The sequence below is a fragment of the Theobroma umbraticum genome, unplaced genomic scaffold (genome assembly GCF_002168275.2).
Source record: "Theobroma umbraticum cultivar Fairchild unplaced genomic scaffold, ASM216827v3 scaffold_204.0, whole genome shotgun sequence".
Classification (NCBI taxonomy): Eukaryota; Viridiplantae; Streptophyta; class Magnoliopsida; order Malvales; family Malvaceae; genus Theobroma; species Theobroma umbraticum.
In genome coordinates this window covers 192,195-210,748 of record NW_018397267.1, presented here as the reverse complement: position 1 = coordinate 210,748, position 18,554 = coordinate 192,195, and the positions used below count along the sequence as shown (strand labels likewise).

The following is an 18,554-nucleotide window of genomic DNA, read 5'->3' as shown; positions in this document are numbered from 1 at the left end:
GCGCAATTGAGTTAATATTCTTGACGATATTTGGTGAAAATTGATGTCGTCAAGGAGCCTGCGTTTCCACTCATGGTGCATACTTGACAGCCAGTCAAACCCAACACTGGCAAATTCTGCAAGGTCTTAGGACTTGTGGAGGATAGCAGGGGGAGAATTCTACACACAAATCCGTATATGAACACTCAATGCCCCTCGCACTATTTGAGAAGGCAACACTATATGAGCCACTCATGCGGGATGCCCTTGGTCCATACCAACTCGGTCTGTATCTGTCAAAACTACAAAGACTGAAACTCGGAACATGTAGTTTCCCATGCTGGGTGAAGCTTGAAAGATAGAATTAAATTTAATAGTCTCTTGTACAGAATAATGGTAAATTGTTTAACCGCTGCTGAAATGTGGATGTCTATGCATTATGGAATAATTGGAGATTTGAAGTTGACATTATCGGTTGGACTTTATTTTGTGCAGGTTGCACTACTTGCCGATATATCCTTGCTGCAAGGTGCAAAGCAACGCCGTGACAATAGTAAACCGATATACGAAAGCAATCGAACTGGACCACGGGGCCATTGGGTGGGCAGCACCTTTTTTATGCTAATAGAAAATCTACGGCTCAGGCCTAAGGCCTAACACACGAAAGGTAGAGCAGAGTAGTGAGGTCATAGTCAATGTGACTATTGTCTCTTTGAGCATATGGTGGGGTGGTACCTTGCACGGTCCTTGCTGAAAAAAAGCAAAGATTAACACTTGCAGAAAGCAAAGAGTTTTACTTCTCTCTCTGTCACGATTAGTTAGTGGAAGAGGGGACCCCTTTAGATTCCAATCTTTCTGATAGTAATTAAGAAGGCCCAGTAGTCCCCTTAAGGCTTCAAGTCGGGTGCATCAGAACTAGGCCTACAACCTCGAGGTCCAGGGCTTTTTCCCTTCATAAATTGAAATGAAAATGAACTAGGATGTTTTTCCCTGTGGATCTGTCTTCCCAGTCCTTGAACCGTTCGCATAGAGAATCATCACCAACAATTTAACACAATTGATTGAAAGCGAAAAGCTTTCTCTCTTGCCGCATTTGAAAACACACGAGCCCATATCTTCTAAAGTTAACTTTTTCTTTGCTTTTTGTCATCGAATGGAGTAAACATATAATGGCATTGCAGCAGTGTATGACATGGCCGAGAGGAATCCTTGGTGGCTTAAGCCAAATGCAGGACCAAGAATTAAGGGCATAATCTATTGAAATCACAGAAAGAACGTGCATGGTACATCTATATATACTAGCATTCTTACACAGGTGAGAAGGCATCATGATCAGGTTTACGACACAATTAACATCTATATAGAGCATACTCTTTTCAAAGTTGTTGCCAAAGTGAACACGAATGAATCATGAAACAAGTCGTCTACTAGAAGTTGAAGACCTGGTCACAATCTTTCACAAATCAACATGATGTAATGCAAGTTGGAAATTTTTTCTATGCAATTAATTAAGCTATTTAGAGTCTTCCTGTCTCATCAAGTGACCGTTAGAAGGTGAACTCCGGAGCCCCACCTTATTTTGGTTTGATGTGGTGGAGGCCGGGTCTTCTTCAATCTAATCTGGAAATTTTTGGCCACATATCAGGTTTCGTTTGGGGTGAATGTAAGTTGGTTTTGTTGGGAAAAAAAAATACATGCAGGGGCATTGATGGGATCATGGGAAGGGGATGAGGCCAACGACTCTAGTTTTTCTAGTCTCTTTCCTTTTCCTTTCTTTTCCTCTATATATTCTAAATTTCTATATCTTTTAATTTCTCTCAAGAAACTTACTCAAAACGGTAAGAAGCTCTTTACAGGAATACCTACATGCATCTGCCAAGTGAAAAATTGTTCTTCTTTTCCTGCGATGGTAAAAGGGACTATCTTGATTCTTGACCAGTAAGTACTTACAAAAGGAATTAAAGGATGCCGTGCACAACCTAATTTTGGACTAATTTGGTGGTAAAACCTCAACAATTAAAGCAAATTAATGCTAAGGAAATTATAGTGAGGCCTTACCCTTACTTGAGCTGGCAGAAAAGGCTTCAACAGAATGGCTTCAAAACCCATCCTGGGTTTTGAATTAGTCTGAATTTTCCCAGACAACCTTCAGTTTTTAAGGGAAAAAAAATACAAAAAGACCTTTACAATTCTCTTCTTACTTGATTGGTCCATCACTTTTTGATGACCTGACTGAGAAGGTCCTCCCACATTCTATGGCCAGAGGATGGTGAGTTGTCAAGGCCTGTAGCTTTTTTGCAAGTAACAGCTTACCTTATCTCGTTCATGTATCAATGTCTCTGGGGAAAGACATGCTCCACGCACTCAAATGGCGTCCAATCTAGATCGAGGTACTTGTTTTTGCACGTTTACGTACTGTAAAAGATCAACATCATTTAACTCTGATCCGCATATCAGAGCTAATGTTATTTAATCATTTCCAACTCGTTAGTTTCTAGATACTGATAAAAGTTATCTGGTTTAATTTTGTACAACATTTTGTGTTTAGTCAACAGAAACTATCGCGTATATCTCCAACAACGACACCATGGTACAATTAATGCTTGCAAAGGATGCGACGGGAAGGTTGAAATTGATGGTGACCAAGCATGATGCAGAAAATGCATAAAATCAATTATCAATTATCAATTATATATGAACCAAGGTAAGAATATTTCATATATGTATGTATGTATGTATGTATGTATGTATGTATGTATCTAGTTTTGGTTTCATTGGCTGGGGGCACATGCAATGCGGAGTGAAGGAATAAGGTCCTTTAGAGGGGAGAGTCAACCACAGCGGAGAACTCAGCAAAGTCTAGGGTCCCTCCACCAATGGGGAAAGGATCGGTCTGCAGTCCTCCGTCTGCTATTTCGTGGATTCACCTCCACCCTTCCCAAAGTCTCCGCTCTACCCCACCACATTCAAAGATATAAAAGGAAAGCAATGCGGCTTTCATGTTTCTATCAAATGCACGCCTCTTCATTCCATGTACTTCCCGCCCACCTTGCAATTGATCATATCCTTATCACTAAAGAACATTCAGCAAACTTATTGCTGCTGCACAAAAAGAAAAACACCTCAAGTTGCAATAAATCAAATATACATAGTGTTTAATGCTGATGCATATGCTTTTCTGATATATCTATTACGACTTGATGAGATTATTAATTGGTTGGAGTTAGAGAGGGAAGTTTTAGTTTTTGTGCTGTCAAATTGGACCCTCAGCCAACCCACCATGGGTGATGGATAAAATTAACCCAATTTCAAAGATGCAAAGAAATTTTATGCTCTACATTATCTATAGTGATAAAAATGCACCATGCCGCCATGTTTGCAACAGCTAGGTGAGGATTTAAGGATGGCGGAAGTTTATAGATTTGGTCTTTACACTTTTGGAAAGTCGGAACATTGATCAGTATGTCACCACGTGGTTTCGCAGCTGACGGGCTCAAATCCTAAGTGCATGATTGTCCATTAGTTTTTGCCAAGTGGCTTCCACTCTCCTTGTCTCTTTCCCCAACCAGACATGGGTAGGCCACGAGGTGTTTGTCCTCCGTGGCTACCAACTGTTGGGAAATAACGGCGTCCCTCATGCAGGGCGACTGATGCTGATCACGGCGTTAGCTTACGGAAGCACATCGGGGTCCACGACATCCGACGTGGACGGTCTCTTGTGGGTCCCGGGCTTGGAAAAACCACATGTGAAGACAGCTTGGGTTTCGCTAAGAACAAGACGAGAGTGTGTCGGACGATTGAAAGCACGTGTCTCCTCCCAAAGTCCAAACCTCCCACTTCCATAAAACTAGAATCAGTAGTAATAATGGACGGATGAATAGCGGGTCAAAAATATTAATCACTTTCCATTTAGTAAAATTTAACTAGTTAAAGCAAACTGTGCAATCAGAGATTTACCAATTGATCCTCGTCTTTGAATTGACAAAACTGCCACTAATCTCGTAGAAAAACATAATCCTAGTACCATTAACTAGCATTATTGATTAATTTAAGGAGAAAGCAAATATGTTTTGTCGTATGCTTTGTCAGTATGGTGAAGAATTGGGGCCTTGGGGGCAGGACCTTGCTAGCTGGCCCGGTAGACAAGTACAAATACTAGCAGTAAGAAAATCAGATGATGATGAGATGCAGGTGCAATTCTTCAAAAAAAAATGTGTATAATCAAGCGTTTGAGAGTAAGTAGTAACCCGTGGAGGCTGCATCTAGATTGAACAACAGGAGTTAGTTGTCTATTGTCTGGAAATATTGTAATATAAACTAAGGAGGTGATCGGTGAATTGATTTTCATTTTGGATTACGTTGTTGTATGTTCTGGCAAGTATATTTAAACATATATATATAATTGAATAGATACAAGCTTTAGATAATGCCATCTTTGTAAAATAGGAAGAAGAAAGGGCGTTTTTGTCATAACATCTCTCTGTCCCGAGTCCCCACTCCCCAGCGCAGGCAGAAGCAGTGGCCCGACCCCCTAGGTCCTTCCTTATATAACCACCTCGCTGTTGACACAACTTTTCGACAGAAAAGACCAAACTCCAACTTACTTCACTCCAAAGCTGCATCTCTTGGGCTAATTCACTTTTCTTCCCGTCTTGTTAAACTACAGATAAGACGGACAACTCTACTTGCTCTTACCATTAGCCTTTCCTGCTTCAATGGCCACAAAGAACCGTGAGGACCCAGAGAAACCAAATGGGAACGCCGCCGAGGATGATAGGAGTCCGGTGGAGGAGGTGGCGTTGGTGGTGCCCGAAACCGATGACCCAACCCTGCCGGTGATGACCTTTCGTGCATGGTTTCTTGGTTTGACATCATGCATGCTCCTAATCTTTCTCAACACTTTCTTCACCTACCGCACGCAACCACTCACCATCTCTGCAATCCTCATGCAAATCTCTGTCTTGCCCATTGGCAAGTTCATGGCCAGGACTCTGCCAACCAGGGAGTACAGTCTTCTGGGGTGGCGCTTTAGCCTCAATCCTGGGCCCTTCAACATGAAGGAGCATGTCATCATCACCATCTTCGCCAATTGTGGGGTGTCTTTTGGTGGGGGTGATGCTTACTCCATTGGTGCCATTACTGTCATGAAGGCTTATTATAAACAGAGCTTGAATTTTCTATGTGGCCTCCTTATCGTCTTGACTACTCAGGTTATTTATTAACACTTCTTTTGCTACTCTTTTTCTTTTGTCCCTTGCTTATTAATCAATCTCGGCTGTTCTCACTCCCTTTTTATGTTATTTTATTATTGTTGTGGTTTGTAATTACTATAGCATACGGCAAGACTGATAGTATTTTAAAATTGGTTTAATTAACTGAATCTTTGACTCTTGATAGTGATGAGGTTGTCTGAAACTTGCATCGACAAGTGAAATTGATGTTACCACCAAAGTTGTTGCAATTATAACTTTTTGAGGAGATTTTTAATTAGAAGATATGTGCAGGTCGTCACTGTACACTTCATTCCAGCTATGAGAAGGGCGGGGGGTTCTTTTAAGAAAGCCTATCCCAGAATTCAGTTATTTCCCCCCTCAATTTATACTTCTCATGGAGCTGATAGAGAAACTGTCAATTGCAGGGACTCTGAATTGCTTAAATTTTCTGGACTTTTTCTCACAATTAAAAATGACAGTCTATTTGGCTGTTTCAACTATAAATTTAGTGTATTTGGTTCATCTAATAGTAATATTATTGATCATGATGATATGCAGATTTTGGGGTATGGATGGGCTGGTATGCTTCGGAGGTACCTGGTTGATCCTGCAGAAATGTGGTGGCCGTCAAACCTGGCTCAGGTTTCTCTATTTAGGTCTGTCCTTTACGATCATTACCCTTCTTTTACCTTATCATGATTTTCTGCTTGGCCGGTAGGAAATCTCTTAGAAAGAGATAAGAAAAAAGGTCTAGCTTTAGAATCTTAGACTTTTCGTTCACTGGGTCCCGAGGTAACAGAAGCCTCTCCTTTTCCCGTGAACTACCAAAACTATGCAATTATTTCAGTTTGGCTTGACCTACATACTGAGTAGAGCTACAAGTTTTGCTATTTCCATACTGATATTCTCTGCGTCAAAATGGATGGTGACGGTTTGTTCTCGTAGAAGTTTGAATTCTGCTGCTGCCCCAACATTTCATCACTCAAAAGCTTTTGAGATAGTGATATCAGATGCATAAATAAACAGTGCAAGCATCTGTGAGTTGGGCTTTGGATGATGTCTTTTGGTTGAATGAATAAGTTAAACATATCTGAGTAATCAAAAACAAGAATGCAACTGTGCAATTATCCCTCTTAAACTCTAATGGAAGAAAAGGTGAATCCTTTTCTTATATCATAACAAAGTGCATGTTCATTCAAGGAGAATTTGTTTCAAAAGCTGTCAATTGCAATAATATTCTCTCTGAGGACACGAGGCATAACACCAAGAGTATAAAAGTACTGACAACTGGATGCTGCACAATTTACTTGATATTCTTGCATGTGATTAAGATTTTGCTTCTGATTATATCCTGAAGATCATGGATAAATCTATTCTTTGTGTGAAGGAACTCATTAAGAAGATGCGATGCCTGGTTTTAGTTTTATTTCCACCAAGATAAATTTGATCATCTCAATCACTTTGTAATTTTCCATTCTCAACTTTTTTTGTTGCAGAGCACTCCATGAAAAGGACACAAACAAGAAAGGCTTGACTCGAATGAAATTTTTTCTTGTTGCACTTGTGGCAAGCTTTGCTTATTATGCTTTCCCTGGCTATTTATTCCCAGTCTTGACATTCTTCTCATGGGTGTGTTGGGTGTGGCCCCATAGTATCACAGCTCAGCAAATCGGGTCTGGTTACCATGGACTTGGCATTGGTGCCTTCACCCTTGACTGGGCTGGGATCTCAGCTTACCATGGCAGTCCATTGGTTACACCCTGGTCCTCAATTCTCAACGTGGGGATTGGCTTTGTCATGTTTATCTACATCATTGTCCCTCTGTGTTATTGGAAGTTTGACACTTTTGATGCTCGCAAATTCCCAATATTCTCGAATCAGCTGTTTACTTCCAGTGGGCATAAATATGATACAACTAAGATTTTGACACCACAGTATGATCTAAATATTTCTGCTTATAACAGTTATGGGAAACTCTATCTTAGCCCTCTTTTTGCCCTATCTATCGGATCAGGATTTGCACGATTCACAGCAACCCTCACTCATGTGGCATTGTTTCATGGCAGGTACACTTTGTGCCTTTTTAAGACTTTTGAGTAATGTCATCAGTGGCCTTTTGAATTATGCTAAAGTTTTCTTAACTATAATTTATACTTTACTTATATTTGCAAGTATGTTCGTCAACCTTTTGTAATAAGATATTGATAGGAGAGATTACAAAGAGTCCTTGAGTCTGTATGCTTTTGTCATCAGAAATTTCTCATTCAGGTCAACTAAACATTCTCAATTTCTTTTGCCTAGTGATATTCTGAAGCAGAGCCGATCAGCAATGAAGAATGTGAAGCTGGACATCCATGCAAGGCTGATGAAAAGCTACAAACAAGTGCCTGAATGGTGGTTTTTCATTTTATTGATTGGAAGTATTGTTCTATCACTCTTGATGTCTTTTGTAGATAAGGATGAGGTACAGCTGCCATGGTGGGGTATGCTCTTTGCGTTTGGCTTGGCTTGGATTGTCACCCTTCCTATTGGAGTCATCCAAGCAACTACCAACCAGGTAAATTCTGCTTCTCTTTTGTTGAGACTTTGCTGGAATGAAATAAACTTGATTATATAGTTTCTAAAATCAGTCTACTTGCTGAAACTTTGCAGCAACCAGGATATGACATTATAGCCCAGTTCATAATTGGTTATGTATTACCTGGAAAGCCCATTGCGAACCTGCTTTTCAAGATTTATGGGCGGATCAGCACTATTCATGCTCTTTCTTTCTTATCTGATCTTAAACTCGGGCACTACATGAAAATCCCTCCGCGCTGCATGTACACAGCTCAGGTAGCTTCTGTCAACGAGCTTTACATTAAGACTTCTAAAGATCTTCTTTTCATGTAGTGTAAAATGATTGAACCTGTTTTTATTCTTTCCCAGCTTGTGGGAACTCTAGTTGCAGGTACTGTCAACCTTGCAGTTGCATGGTGGATGTTAGATAGCATTGACAACATCTGTGATGTAGAAGGAAAGCATCCTGAAAGCCCATGGACTTGTCCTAAATATCGAGTCACCTTTGATGCTTCTGTTATCTGGGGTCTAATTGGACCAAAGAGACTTTTTGGACCAGGAGGGCTGTACCGCAACTTAGTATGGTTGTTCCTCATTGGAGCGGTGTTGCCTGTTCCTGTCTGGGTACTGAGCAAGATCTTCCCTGAAAAGAAATGGATTCCCTTGATTAACATACCAGTTATATCATATGGTTTTGCCGGAATGCCACCTGCAACTCCCACCAACATTGCGAGCTGGCTCATTACTGGAACCATTTTCAACTATTTCGTGTTTAGGTACCACAAGCGCTGGTGGCAGAAATATAACTATGTTCTATCTGCAGCATTAGATGCTGGAACTGCCTTCATGGGTGTTTTACTGTTCTTCGCTTTGCAAAACGAGGGCCATAACGTGAAATGGTGGGGCACTGAGATTGATCATTGTCCTCTGGCATCATGTCCTACAGCACCGGGTATCACAGTTGAAGGATGTCCGGTTTTTAAATAGACGTGAAAGTCAGAAGAAATGGTTTAAAAATTTTGAGACGGGAAGGGAAATACCACATAGCTGTTACAGACAAAATTTTTATGACCATTGATGTACATGCTTTTCCCCTCTCATTGAAGAGGAGGTAATGCTTTTGTTTTATGCCTAATAGCAGAAATTTGCTTTTTCTTCACACGGCTTGTTACTAGCATCTCTTGGCTGTTGCGAGATGAATAAGAAGCTATCCCTGCTGCCTCCGGGAGACTCGCATAATTGTCCTTTGCACTCTCAATACTTGTATATAAATAGTGAGTAAAAGACTTCGAGAAGAAGATAAAACAAACACCCGCAACATACTGAATTGAAACTATTGTACAACTCAAACCAAAAACAAAGCAAAATTTTGATTTGCTTAGGGAATGGATAAGCCATTGGAGATATGCAAGAGGCTTAGGAAATGGATGGCATGCTAGAAAGCAGAAGATAAATTGAAAAAATAAACCACAGTTCTCTTAACTTTCTAGTGCAAGGGCAGAAAACTGGCGCAACAAGAACAAGAATCACTATGAGGGGATCAATGATCACAAAATATTTCCTTGGATAAAAATAGAATATCTTTCAAGTTTTCACATGGTGACACCTTCCTAAGCTACTGAAAGTCATCGGCACAACATCTACACCGTGATAATTATATTAACCACATATGCTCAATGGAGACTTCAAGGTCCACATAGTCATCGCCATCTAAGACTACCGCTGCACAGGCTTGTAGAGCACCACGGTCACATACTTGGCCAAAAATCGATGAGTTGAACCAAGTGCCACCACAGGTTGGCCAATCTTCCCCTTTTGAATGTAAAGATGATTCAGAATTACATGTTTAGGTCTTGACGTAGGAGGTGGAATCTCCATGTGAGATGCAGGCAGATTAAGCAGTGGCAGTTGTAGGTGCGGAGGAACTAGCGGTGGCTCCTTAGCAAAATCTTCAGTTCCAAGTGGCAAGTTACTATAGCTGGACTCTGGAGACTGAGGAGGTTCAAAACTTGATATGCTTTCAAGATCTTCTGGGACATAATCCTGCATAGTATTCTTCACAATTAGCATATTTCTAATTAAAGAGTTTGTGAAAGCTAAGCATCAATCAAGGTGAAGAAGCAAAGGGAGAAACATGACACTAATACAAGCAAGAATGCACATTAGTACTCCTGCACATCCACAAAAGTACATTAAAAGTGCCACTCACATATGATGTTGATTATAGCCAAACCTGTGTGACGAATATAGCACTTTAACAGTACGTAAAAAACAGAATGTCAGCTAAGTGAGAGTATGCTTTTAATCATTGTGGAACAAAAATAACTAAATCAGTCCACTGGTACTTGCTTTCAGTTTTTCACTAACGCTTCTAGAAAACAAGTGAATGCCAAATTGAAGGACAAAACAAACTATGCCGTTAAAGACACTATCTAAAATATCCTTCTAGAGCATTCCCCGTGTTCTGTTGAAGACCATTTGAACCCATATATTTGCATCTAAAACTAGAGAATTGTACGAAAGGTTCAAATATCTAAAAAGATACTGGCAACGTAGTCAAGCAAAAGGTGGCAAGTCCTTTACATACTAATGCTCCCTCCTCAACCCTCCTCTGTCTCTCTCCGCACACTTTTCTGGCTGCTGAAGAAAGGAAAGCTGCTATTCTGTATGTTACATCCCCACCAACAAATGCACATGAAAAGAAGATGCCCTAGGAATCCAAAGGGAAGTAGAAAAAAGAAGATGACTACAAATATGTGCTTTTTACGTTGTCTGTTAATGATGTTGCTTTGTTTGAGCCTCAGACACAACAACAATACCAAGCTAGACGAGAACAATTTTATCAGTATCATCAGAAAACACCACCAAGGCATGACTTTATTCCAAGCTGAAAGTGCGAAGGCCACAAGTAAAGGAAAACAGGGATTGTGAGAGAAATATGCAGTTTCTCCAAAGCATGAACCTTGATAGAGTTGAATCAATGTATCTTTGCATGTAAAGCTAATTTGAGACAGACAGCTGAATTGAAAGGAGTTCAGAAGAATAAAACTCATCTCATCAGCACTAGAGAGAATCTATTCATGCGTGCCTACATATAGAAAGAGAAGCACTCATATCCTATAAAAACAATAGTTGGGAATGCTATAAACTACAAATATCAAACTAATAAAATGCTAGTGCACATTTACCATAAGAAGATGAAAGAATTTACCTGCAAGTCCAAAATGTTGTTAGCATTACCCACATCATCTTGTGCCCATGGCAAGTCAGGAGCATACCTCCATTGTCCATCAACAATGAACCTATACTGGTAAACACCTGACGGTAATACTTTCATAATAGTGAAGTCTTTTCCGCATCTCTGCAAAGGAATTCTGATCAAGATGGCAAACAAGTTATATTTCAGACCTGCAAAGCAGTTCACAAAGAGCTAACTATATTTCTTTTAATAAAAAATGTATAAGGCATTGAATATCAGGAACCTTGTCTTCCAATTATCCCATGACCCCTCCACAGCTACTTCTTTGCCACCATAGGCCCACGTAATCATTGTTGGAATTCCCTTCTCAGTGCAGTTATCCTCATATCCTATTGTCGCCTGCAACCATGATTGGCTTGGTGTGTGTATTTCGTCAGGTCTTTGTAAAGGAACAATGGGAACCTGGGATGAGAAAAGGCAAACCAAGATAAAATTGACACTGTTTTCAGAGGAATAGATATCACAATGAACAACAGGCATGTTCCAGCTACTAAAAAATTGGAAAGAATGACTAATGTGCATGTTCCTATACTAGCATACGGGAAAAGAGTTCACTATAAAATATATACAAGTTTCACAAGTTCCTATTTGTCTGGTGATGATCCATAGACAGACCAAAACAAGATTAAGAAAAAAACAGATTTCAGAAATCCTCCAAAGTGACGTGTGATGGGCTTAGGCTTAAGAAAATTAAGGCATGACTTGAATTAGGAGAAGAAAAGGGTTTTGGGATTTAGGACTAGAAAGGGAAAGCAAGAGGCCGATGAGCAAAAATATGTTGCTAGAACTCCATAAAGGAGCCCAAACTGACAGAATGTACGAGTACTACAAGCAGAAAATGGCAAGAAGGCTATGAAGTGTTTTAGGGGACGTATAAGAATATTCCTTGACTCGCAGGATATTAGGACTGCTACAAAGGAAGAAGTTCCCACAAAAACAAGTTAAAACCAAAATTGAAAACCAAGAGAATTATCAAACTCTAAATTCCTAGATTCTGAGCTAAATTATTCAAAAATCCTTAATTTGCAATATTCCAAGAAACTACGTATTGGCCCCTATCCCTGGACCCCTGCACATTAAAACTTCCCAAACTGCTAACCAAGGCTGCATCAAAGACAACATATAAATTAGGCTGATTTCATCCATCATGCAACCTCAGTCTAAAAGCTACAAAAGGAAGTTTCATTTCAAAAGAGCATCAACATAAAAATTTGCCACTTCCTGCCAAAGAGAGCATAGACAGTAGCATACCCATGATCAAGTGACCACATTTTATCGCCATTCACGCCCAAAAGGAATCATTTTAAGCTTATCTCATATTAAACACATACAATATCCTCATAAGAAGATTTTTCTCTACCTGAGGGCCTTTACAACGCCTATGAATTCTTGCACAAGTTATATGAAACAAGCATTATGAAAACCCAATAGGATCTCCTTAAATTGACAAACAAAGGGACCTCACTAAGACTCTCCAACCAAATTGCAACGAAAAAAAACCAGACTTTCCTGCAACAAGAACACAGACCCAGCATGGAATTTTTTAAAGGATCTCAGACACAACCTAGGATTGAATCCCTGATAAATTGAAGCAATGATTCCAGACCCCATGCATCAAAAATAAAACACATTTCATGAAATCCGAATCCCCGAAATCCAAGCAACAAAAGTCAGAAAAAGGAAAATTGTTTGCTTTTAGAAAAATTAAAAAAAGCGTACCTGAGGAGTAAACATGAGAGGAGAGTGGGTGGCTGTGGGGCTGTGAGGAGGGGAGTGACCCATGGGTGCAGCCATGGCTTCGTGAACACTGTTACCTCCTTCTTCTTCAACCCCTGATGTGCTGCTACTCCCATCTTCTCTTCCATTCACATTCCCCATTTTTTAAGTAATATTTTTTTTATTATTAACTATTATTTCACTATTGATTATCGATTTATCACTTGTTATTTTCTTTCCTTTTTATATGAATGACTAATTAAGTGCGGTGATTCTCTGTCAATAAGAGCATAAGACTCTAATAAAAAGCAAAAGCGGAGAGAACTCAAATCCCCACCACTCACAGAATCTCAACATTGATTTATGATTCCCCAATTACAACTGATACCAACCCCATCCCCTTTTAAATAAAACCACACCCAGATGCCCAATTGGGAGAATTTTGTAAAAATTTAAAGGGAAGAAGAAGAAGAAGTATATCTTTTTGCCAAAAGAAAAAAAGGAAAGAAGAGAATTCTCCGATGAGTTTGGAAGATTAGGAAGTGTTGTGTTGATGATGTAGTGGGAGTGAGGGGTGGAGGGAATCAGGAATGGGGATGGATGGATGGACGGACGATGGTCACGTCATCTTTTGACAAAGTCTTCTTTTCTCTGTTTTCCTTTTGGTGTTGGGGGCTATGAAATTAGCCTCCCTCTTGTCCCCGTTTGTTGCCCAACTCCTAATGCCTGGCTTACTTCCCAAACTCTGTTTCAGCCCCCCCCCTGCTTTATATCATTGCACTTCAATTTTTAATTCCTCCTTCCCCTTTCCGTTTTTCTATATATTTACAATAACAATAATAATACCACTCTGTAGTTTTCCTTTCTTGTTTGCTTCACATAGGATTTTATATATATATATATATAGATATATTGCTATAAAGTTTTTGGATTGTGGGAAGCTATGGGTTCCCACCCTTTTCTCAACAAAATCTCAATATTATAATTTCGACACTTTTTCTTAATGAAAAAGAGATACTAATCTAGAAGAAAAACCAAAATTTTTGTGGGAAAATTTTCCTCTTTTCTGTAGCCAAAGAAAGGAACATCATCTATAGGGGCTCATGGATTTCTTTAATGTTGTACAAAAAGTGAAAAAAATAATAAAATACAAAGTGTTGTGGGCCTTTTTATGTTTGAAAATGGGCACACAAAGTGTGTAGAAGACGTATGCACCACATAAAAAATGGTGTGTAGAAGACCTATCAGCATCAAGAGGCCCAAGTCGTAGCCCTGTTAGTTGCTGATGATAGAAGTGGAATTAGGTGGAATGGAAGCCTTCCAACACTCCCAACTCCTGTCCGAATGTGGTACAAAAGCTTCGAAAGTTGAAATTTTTCTTTGCGGCAATAAAGCAAGCACATAATAGCCGAAGAGCCATAGCCCACCTGGTCCATTACGTTATTCAAAGTGCAAACTCCCAACCCAAGCAGGCACTCAACAGAGGCAGTCCCGTGAGTCACCAGTTTCTACTTTCTACTTCCTACCAACTCTCCCTTTCTCTTTCTCTTTTTAGTTTGCTTTTCTAGTTTTCATCGCTGGGTATGTTTTTTTGTTTTTCCTTTTTTACAAAGGAATGTTCAACACAGTGTTTATATTTATTGGGTATAAGGTTTTGTATGATGCTGATGGTGCTGCTCAACCCCTGCATTTGATTGAACCCATTCATCTATGGCTCCATCCTGGCAAAAGTGTAAGAGAATGCTAATGGTTAACGAATGAATCATGTAAACAGAAGATGACATGGGAGAAAGGCCCACTTCGGCTTCACATACCGACCTATTGATAATGCCTTTCCTAGTCATGTAAATCATGGCTTTTTTGTTTTCTTCTACATGCTCATTGACTCTTGTATCTCCTCTCATCTGAATTGCATCAATGCCCTTTCCTTTTCATTGTTTCAATAGCTCTTAAAAGTTTTGTTTTTGTCGAGCTTATTGAGTAGTGTACTATTAGTTAGTATTTGTTATTTGGCCGAATGCCATAGTTAGTGGATGAAATAGTGATTTTAATGCTATTGATAGTCACATGCTTTGCAGTTTGTTTTCCTCCCTGCCTTGCTTGTTTTAACCTGGGATTTTCCCTGAAGTTTCCCTCACAAATATCATTCAGTCTGTGGTCCCAAGCACCAATTCATATGCTGCTGACAAATCACTAGCAAATAAAATGCATCTCCAGTGTTTACAGTATCTTTTGATGACCTGCTTCTCTTTCTGGGACAATTTGCCCAGCATCATCAGCTATATAAGCAATAAGTTACCTGTTTACTGCTGTTAAGTCTTGTTTACATATTTACTTATTTAGTTACAACATAACATTTGCAAGACAGGACAATGGACAGTTCTAAATGCACAGAAATCCTAGTGAAACTGTCTTAAATGTTGCTGCATAGATGTCGAGTACTTATCTTTAATACAATTCATTGATCATTATATTGCCGCTCACTTAGTTAAACTTATCTGAACTTTTTTATGCAATTCAAATCTAGGTTCGCAGGCTTGTGATAAAAATTTACTGCTTTGAAGCTCTCCTCAATATGCAAAGCATCAGAAGTGCCATCTTGAGGCATGTGAGCACGAGGAAGTCAACTGGAGAATGGGGCTTTTTCACTAGCGGAGGAAACATGTTCAAGCTACTCAGACACCAGATATGTACATCAACAGGTGCTAGCAATGCTCAAATAATGGATCGAGTGATTGGATTGGTTAAGAAGTATGATAAAATCGATGCCAGTAAGGTGATAGACTGCTATTCCTAACTTGGTTTGCCTATTATCTTCTCAACTATTTGTCTCATATTTGTTTAGGATGGAATCTCAATCTCATTGACTGTGGGAACCATTTATAAATTGTACAAGTTTTATATAGCTGTTTGTAATTTCTTATCCTATTATTGTTTTGAGCTATGAACAAGAATCTAACTTTCTGCCTATCAAATAGGTAACTGAAACAGCTGATTTTCGAAAAGATTTGTGCCTGGATAGCTTAGATAGGGTTGAACTTGTTATGGCATTCGAGGAAGAATTCTCCATTGAAATCCCAGATGAGAAAGCAGATAAGCTTACTTGCTGTGCTGATGTTGCAAAATACGTAGTTTCTAGATCAGGGTCAGACATTACAAAGTCCTGACTGTTTTGGATGCTTTCAGGTCCCTCTTGAAGAATGTATTTGTCATTATGAAGTATGTGTGTGAATTTGTATGTCAGTTGACCTTGAGGTTGCTTTATGGTTGCCAAATATGTAAAGGGATACTCCTTGAGCATCGCGTTTTTGTCATGTTTTGATTGTTTCATTTCAACCTTGAAATAACTCGTTTAATACATGCAAGTTTATTTGATTCTGACAACTCAAAAGCTCGATATAAGACAAAATATTGTTATGTATTTACATTAGAATATGTATATTACAAGCATGTATAGGAAGGAGACTGCAGCTTTGAAACTCAGTACTGTGACTGAAGCGCCATCTAAATGAGCCATTTGCCATATCACAGTGTATCAACCAGGTATCACTCATGCTATATGTTTGTCACTGCTTAGCCCTTCCGATGCATGCTTTCAAAGGTTTAGATGTTATATGCTGGAACCTTATCCTCCCAGCTGTGTAAGTGCGGATGCCATTCCCAACTGATGAAAATCTTAGCCCCTTGTGTTTCTTGACGAATGCTGGTCGGCACATGGAGTTCTTTGGTATCCGAAGGACTTTAACTGCACATATCTTTGGCAAATTGGGAATTCCATGGAGGTGGGAAGGAAGATCGATGAGAAAATCGCCATATTCATCGGTGACTGCTTGTGCTGAACCCGATATTCTCTTACAAGGAGTTTGGCATTTAACAGCCACCAAAGCACCTGTGGAGAGTTTAGAAATCGAGCAAAATGATGATCGATGTTGAAGAGAAGACAACTAACTCATGATGTTCCACTTAAAAGGCAAGTGTCTTGTGGAAATTAAGTTGATTACTCAACTTGATCTCTTTGTCGTGTTGTTTAAACAAGGAACTCAACACGTTCCAGGGTTTGGCTCAAGGGGGTTAGTACATCAATCCCACCACGAAATGGAAAAATAATAATAATAATATGGTCCATTGTCAACTTCAATTTGATGATGATCTCACATTCAATTAACTAATTGGGCGTTTCTTTTGTAGACTTTATGGACTAATTAATACAATTAAGCTGTCCAACTCATGCAATTAATATAATGATTAATGTGAAAGATGTTGTTTGCTCCTAATTAATTAAATGGGGGTTCATTCCGATATTGTTCGTGTGTACTACCATATATATGCTACAATAATGAGATGAAATCGAAAATAATCATGGCATTAATTTCTAAACGACAGCGGTCCAGGCAATGGGTCTGAATCTGTCTGCCTCTGGCCAAGAGGGGACGCAGCAAAAGAAACCCATAGCACGATTTAGTTGAGATCGAAGATTATTGTCCATTAATATATCTGTCTTGTTTTTTAAATATTGCTTGGTTTTGCAGTTTGGAAACATGGTTGTGACTTTTCACCGATACTTTCTATGACGTTCAAGTTTCTTTGATCTCAAGTTTGTTTGATATTGCAACTGCTGAAACCGAGGATCCAACGCAACCAAAGCAACACTTAAAAAATTTAATATATATATATATATATATACACGCACACTAACATTATTGTAATTCACGGATCTTTGTTTGAAGGATATTAATTTTGCCTAAGACAAGCACTTATTATGCATATAATATGCTTGGTATATGTTGGAATATCTGAAGGCAATAAGTGCATTGGGTTGGAAAAAATTAGGTAACTTGACACATTAAGCATGGTGGCTGATTATAAGATTAAATGAAGGCCGAAAAACTTGTTGTAAAGAAAGGAGTTCCAGGATTAACGAGGTTGGTTTTCCAAAGATTTGGACTATATATGATTTAGAACCAAGACTCACTCTTTCAACCTGAGAGTTATGAATATAATTAGAGTCACAAACTTGTCATGAGAAGAGGCTTTCCCTGGGTGCTTGCCGTAGTTTTCTGATACATGGTTGTATTGTTTTCCTTAGTACTAACATGGATGCATTTGAATTTTTATATGCATATTCCTCAGATGATCTATATATATAAAGGGGTTCTAACTTCCACAAAGAAGATAAATAGTTGAGAAGGAGAATAGATAATCAACGTTATAAATATGTAGGTTTGTATCTGCAGAATTTGAGAGTCATAAACATGAAGGAAAAGCAAAGCAGATCGTAATGAATAATCAATGATGATGAACGAATTATATGAAACCTGATATGGGCCATGCACGAAGTTGAGGTTCAGCATGCAGGCAAGCTTCGCAAAGGACGGCACCGGTAACCAGGACGGTTGATAGCTTCTCCTCCCCGTATCCAGCCATTTGGATCATCTCCTCTCTGCTTGACGACTCGTATAATAATGGATGCTCATCTGATTCTGCCATTGAAGACTGAATGAACAACAACATGATCACCACCCCGAGTGTCTTGCAATCCCAAAAGTAGCTCACCATCTCCTTTCTGCCTTTTGCAATACTAGTTCTCTGACTAGAGCCAACTCAGAATAATAACGAGAGAGCCTCATCTCCTGTTTTATAATTAAGTTAAGGTTGTCCAAAGCGCAACAATCCCAATTTACGATCCTACCCTTATTGTTGACCAGCAAGAAGATGGTCAAATATTTTCTATTCATATACATATATTGGTCTAGCTTGTACCATCTAAAATGTTTAATGCTATATCAAATTATTTAAATTTGGTCTTCTAAGAAATTGACTATTATATA

The 18,554-nt window shown here is 39.2% G+C and overlaps 4 protein-coding genes across 6 annotated transcripts; 2 read left to right on the top strand and 2 right to left on the bottom strand.

Annotated features, from left to right (window-relative positions):
• Positions 1-4,528: 4,528 nt before the first annotated feature.
• Positions 4,529-8,910, top strand: OPT3 (oligopeptide transporter). Its single transcript, XM_021439554.2, has 6 exons — positions 4,529-5,189; positions 5,751-5,848; positions 6,689-7,258; positions 7,494-7,749; positions 7,845-8,027; positions 8,121-8,910. The coding sequence occupies exons 1-6, from the start codon at positions 4,695-4,697 to the stop codon at positions 8,736-8,738; spliced, it is 2,220 nt and encodes a 739-aa protein (XP_021295229.1). The 5' UTR covers positions 4,529-4,694; the 3' UTR covers positions 8,739-8,910.
• Positions 8,911-9,295: 385 nt separating this feature from the next.
• Positions 9,296-13,518, bottom strand: LOC110424840 (SNF1-related protein kinase regulatory subunit beta-2). Its single transcript, XM_021439555.2, has 4 exons — positions 12,730-13,518; positions 11,234-11,412; positions 10,963-11,125; positions 9,296-9,794 (listed from the first exon to the last, which is right to left on the bottom strand). The coding sequence occupies exons 1-4, from the start codon at positions 12,886-12,888 to the stop codon at positions 9,468-9,470; spliced, it is 828 nt and encodes a 275-aa protein (XP_021295230.1). The 5' UTR covers positions 12,889-13,518; the 3' UTR covers positions 9,296-9,467.
• A 363-nt stretch (positions 13,519-13,881) lies between these two features.
• MTACP3 (mitochondrial acyl carrier protein 3) lies at positions 13,882-16,004 on the top strand. Of its 3 annotated transcripts, XM_089784857.1 has the most exons (4): positions 14,032-14,219; positions 14,378-14,458; positions 15,254-15,502; positions 15,705-16,004. In XM_089784857.1, exons 3-4 carry the CDS (start codon positions 15,302-15,304, stop codon positions 15,891-15,893), a joined length of 390 nt encoding a protein of 129 aa, XP_089640983.1. In that variant the 5' UTR covers positions 14,032-14,219; positions 14,378-14,458; positions 15,254-15,301; the 3' UTR covers positions 15,894-16,004. The 3 variants fall into 3 exon arrangements, with proteins under 3 accessions (XP_089640982.1, XP_089640983.1, XP_021295232.1); XM_089784856.1 differs by lacking the exon at positions 14,378-14,458 and having other exon boundaries at positions 13,882-14,219; XM_021439557.1 differs by lacking the exon at positions 14,032-14,219 and having other exon boundaries at positions 14,234-14,458.
• A 121-nt stretch (positions 16,005-16,125) lies between these two features.
• Positions 16,126-18,325, bottom strand: LOC110424841 (Pollen Ole e 1 allergen and extensin family protein). Its single transcript, XM_021439556.1, has 2 exons — positions 18,042-18,325; positions 16,126-16,615 (listed from the first exon to the last, which is right to left on the bottom strand). Exons 1-2 carry the CDS (start codon positions 18,280-18,282, stop codon positions 16,293-16,295), a joined length of 564 nt encoding a protein of 187 aa, XP_021295231.1. The 5' UTR covers positions 18,283-18,325; the 3' UTR covers positions 16,126-16,292.
• Between the last annotated feature and the right edge of the window lie 229 nt (positions 18,326-18,554).

Bases quoted from the DNA above. Each gene is read 5' to 3' on its own strand.
- OPT3 (XM_021439554.2), top strand. From the start codon at position 4,695: ATGGCCACAAAGAACCGTGAGGACCCAGAGAAACCAAATGGGAACGCC. The intron at 7,259-7,493 runs GTACACTTTGTG...TCTTTTGCCTAG, and splicing joins GTGGCATTGTTTCATGGCAG to TGATATTCTGAAGCAGAGCC. The intron at 8,028-8,120 runs GTAGCTTCTGTC...ATTCTTTCCCAG, and splicing joins GCTGCATGTACACAGCTCAG to CTTGTGGGAACTCTAGTTGC.
- LOC110424840 (XM_021439555.2), bottom strand. From the start codon at position 12,888: ATGGGGAATGTGAATGGAAGAGAAGATGGGAGTAGCAGCACATCAGGG. The intron at 11,413-12,729 runs GTACGCTTTTTT...TTCTCATCCCAG, and splicing joins CTCTCATGTTTACTCCTCAG to GTTCCCATTGTTCCTTTACA. The intron at 9,795-10,962 runs GTAAATTCTTTC...AATACTATGCAG, and splicing joins ACAACATTTTGGACTTGCAG to GATTATGTCCCAGAAGATCT.
- LOC110424841 (XM_021439556.1), bottom strand. From the start codon at position 18,282: ATGGTGAGCTACTTTTGGGATTGCAAGACACTCGGGGTGGTGATCATG. The intron at 16,616-18,041 runs GTTTCATATAAT...AACTCTCCACAG, and splicing joins TCGTGCATGGCCCATATCAG to GTGCTTTGGTGGCTGTTAAA.
- MTACP3 (XM_021439557.1), top strand. From the start codon at position 14,342: ATGTTCAACACAGTGTTTATATTTATTGGGTATAAGGTTTTGTATGAT. The intron at 14,459-15,253 runs GTAAGAGAATGC...ATTCAAATCTAG, and splicing joins GGCTCCATCCTGGCAAAAGT to GTTCGCAGGCTTGTGATAAA. The intron at 15,503-15,704 runs GTGATAGACTGC...CCTATCAAATAG, and splicing joins ATAAAATCGATGCCAGTAAG to GTAACTGAAACAGCTGATTT.